The following is a 3,692-nucleotide window of genomic DNA, read 5'->3' as shown; positions in this document are numbered from 1 at the left end:
TTACTCGTCTCCCAGCAGAAGTGACCTGACGATAGCGTCCGGCATCCCGTCGGCGACCGGGAACAGGTGGCCGGCCGTCGGGAGCTCATGGTAGATGACCCATGGGAGCCTCTTGCTGATGTACCGCGACAGCTGAACCGGCACGTAGAGGTCCTCGACGCCGTGCCACAGGTGCACCTTTTTCACCTCGCCTTGGGCGGCGCCGGCGAACGGGTTCTCCATCTCCAGGGGGCTCCAGTCCCACTTCCCGAAACCCACCCTCATGTCGCGGTGCAGCGAGTCGTGCTCTCCCTGCTGCTGGACCTGCTCCTGCAAAAGCATCAGAGCAGAGTTGGAGTTGGAGCTGGAGTCAGAGATGATGGTTTCAGTACTAGCTTAACGATGCCAATCGCTGCAATTCGTGGTGGTCGTCTTCTTGCCTGATAGGTTCGCTCCATGAACTTGTGAACTAGAAGCCTGTCCTCCCTGGATAAGATGGCGGGGTCGCCGTCCTTGACGCTGGAGCCGCGGAACAGCTTCTGGGTGTTCCACCAGTGCGTCAGCCACGGCAGGTGGTGAGCGACCCAGACCGCGCGCTGGTCTTGCGGAAACTGCACGCGCCAGGCCTTCTTGACGACGTCCGGCGGGAAGCCGGACCACCAGAAGTTGCCCACCGGGGCAAGAATCGCCACGCCGGCGAGCCTGCACCGAGGGGAAATGCTGAAGTACTCTGTACTACTCGTTGCAACATTCGTTTGGGCTGCTAGCTAGGTTAGTTGTAGTGTAGCAAGCACCCACCTGTGTGGGATGTGCTTGAGGCAGCTCCACATGATCTCGTCGCCCATGGAGAAGCCGATGAGGTGGAAATTGGGCTCGAGCTGGAGGTTGTCCGCCAGCTCCGCGATGTCAAGCGCGATGCTCTTCTCTGTCCGGGCCGGATGAGGGGAAATAGTTCGGTACTTCGGTGCCGCAGGTGATAGGTACCCATACTTTTAAATGGTTTAGATTCAAATACAGGGTTCTGGATGTACGACGCGTGTCCTTCATCCCTCGTCATTATAATCCAGTTAACCGAACATCTTAGCTGATGTGGCAAAGTTAAATTTTAGTGTGGCGGGATGTGGGTTCCCATTCGAAATTTCAACTTCGTGTGGGTCCACCGCACTGTATCGGTTTGCATTACCCCCAATCCGCAGATATCCACGTGCTAGAACTAGTATCAATACTTTTTTGGTTCCTTAGGTTGGAAGACGCCGATGGAGTCTACACGCCCTGATCTAACTATCAGTGCTAGAGCTTTGATGTCGGTATCCCAGGATTTCCATGTCCTGGAGGGTACCCATACATTCGACGGACAGAGTAATCGTAATCACAGTTTGGGCGTCCAACCGCTGGCAGATAAAATCGCAACTCATATGAATTATCTGAGTTTTTGAAGATCTGATCTAAAAGTTCTCCAATTCAAAACGAGATTCACTTGGCCTCAGTGGCACCCCATATGGATTAGTCATTGATTTTATACAGGCGTTGTTCAAGAGGTTCTGAATCACGGTGTACAGTTGGGTTCCTTGAAGAGGTAATATAACGTTTCCAAGAAATGAACAAGATTGAGTTTAATAGCCTTTCTGTATCTTAACTAAGCATTAAGGTTCTACCTTCGTTGCTTGGATTTTCTGAAATTCTTAATTTATGTGTTTAGTTCCTACTATACAACAATTTCTTTTTTGACTGCCCTGTTCCATCTCCGTATGCTCGATTATGAAACGAGGCCCTCTGCTTTGGTTATTTGCATCGGCTCTGCTTTATTTGTTCTATATCTCTGCCAATTGCAGGAAGAGGGGTAAGTATGGTCCAGAATCAAGGCTATCACCAATGGGGGAAAGTGCCATTTCGAAGTCTATGCGTACCACAATTGATCGTCGTGGTGAGCGTGTCTTCAAGCCCGCAACATGCATGGAGTTCGATTCTGAAAAAGAGGCAAAAGACTTCTACAACCTTTACTCTTGGGAAATTGGGTTTGGGATTAGAAAAGGACGAGGTAGAGTAAATGATAATGGATACACTACGAGGTAGAATTTTGTATGCTCATGCGAGGTGATGTGCAATAACTTAGAACTTAGTTATATACTCGTATTTCTTCTTAGATGTCAGTAGTAGATTTTGATTTTTTGTTTTTTCCGCCAAAGGGTCTGTGTCCGAATAGTATGGCTGCGACATGCAGGACAGGTTGCAAGGCTATGATTAGGTTGCATCGCACTAGTGATCATGGGTGGGTAATTTCATGTTTCGTGGCGGAGCACAACCATCCATGTGCTGGCACGTATGGTCAGAATAAACTGTGGCTTTCGCATAGTGACATTGATCCTATGACCAAGGATTTTGAAACGACCTAGATTTTTCCACAAAGGGGAAAAATCCTCAGATTCGAATTATAATGTGATAATTCAGAAATTGAGCCATCACATTATCATATATCAGCTGTTATCACAGTCATACATCGTGAAAAAGAAGATTACAACACATTTACTTTACAACTCTTAGTCAACAAGCCTATTACATCGTTTTTCTAGCGGGAACACACACGGATCTTTATCAGAGTCGATGTAGAGCGTCAGCGGTGAAGGCTCCTCCTTCACGGGCAATCATCAGAGTCGGCGTAGTTTATCAGCGGGCGTAGCTTTCATCTTCGAACCAAACTTGAGCGCAGGAACGAGACCACCTAATCCTTCTATTCTCCATAGTTATCATCATAGACCGCGTTCAAAACCTGCTAAACAACTTTCAGTACGATTTGTACTGGCCACTGGCTCCCACCCTATGCTTTTGCGTAAGCTTTGTGGTAAGTGGAATGCAAAGGGTAGAACAAGAGGCCTATATATATGGCTGTAGTTTTTCCTATGCAAGTTCATCAATATTTAATAGTAATAATTCATCAGGTTTTAATCCATCTCAACCACACGTCCGTCCATCCATCCATCCATCCATCCCATCACACACATCTCACCACACTCTCACTCTCTAGGCGGCAAGTACGACTCCCGCTCGTGCCTTGCCTCAACGGCCAACGCCGGATCCAACACAAACCCAGGGGAAGGTAGAAAGGACTCCTCTCTCTAGTCAAGTGAAGCTGTACTTAGGAAAGGTCCATAGCCGACGAATCGGCATATGTATCGATCGATCAACCAAAACTCTGCAGAGGTTTACACTAACCACAAGATCACCATCATCGACGAAGGCCCTCGTCTAGGCTGATTCCGGGCTGTCTTCCAACTAAACACGATGCCACCCTACCACTCAGAACTGGGACCATACCGGAGTACCACCGGTACGCTGAGACTGTGAGGCGTAGTACCGGGCCCCAAAGGTCACTACGCTGTCTTAGGAGGGTGTGGGTCCTCATGCCCGTACCTCCCTACACTATCCGCTAACAACCTAGTAGTAGTGGCACCGCCCTAGCTGGTCGTACATCCGTCTCCTCCCCATAAGAGCGAGTGGGGTGCAAGGCTTCCTAAGACCCGGTCCACAGAACATATCAGTCCTTAGGGTGACCAAACAGGACATCTTCACGAGGGGCCAACCGATGCCCCGCTCGACGGGACATCCGATTACCCCGTGCTTAACAGCACCTCCCATCCCGGCGCTTCGTCCCACGAAGACACTCCACTCCGGGACCTCTCCCTGTCACATGTACCCGCCACAGGTATCTCTCGTGG

The 3,692-nt window shown here is 49.6% G+C and overlaps 1 protein-coding gene across 1 annotated transcript; it reads right to left on the bottom strand.

Moving 5' to 3' along the window:
* On the bottom strand, positions 1-3,612 carry LOC8075272. Its single transcript, XM_002446363.2, has 4 exons — positions 3,589-3,612; positions 778-968; positions 420-681; positions 1-309 (listed from the first exon to the last, which is right to left on the bottom strand). The coding sequence occupies exons 1-4, from the start codon at positions 3,610-3,612 to the stop codon at positions 1-3; spliced, it is 786 nt and encodes a 261-aa protein (XP_002446408.2).

The sequence above is a fragment of the Sorghum bicolor genome, chromosome 6, assembly GCF_000003195.3.
Source record: "Sorghum bicolor cultivar BTx623 chromosome 6, Sorghum_bicolor_NCBIv3, whole genome shotgun sequence".
NCBI classification, from domain to species: domain Eukaryota; kingdom Viridiplantae; phylum Streptophyta; class Magnoliopsida; order Poales; family Poaceae; genus Sorghum; species Sorghum bicolor.
The sequence above is the reverse complement of the archived record's forward strand: the minus strand, read 5'-3'. Positions and strand labels throughout refer to the sequence as shown.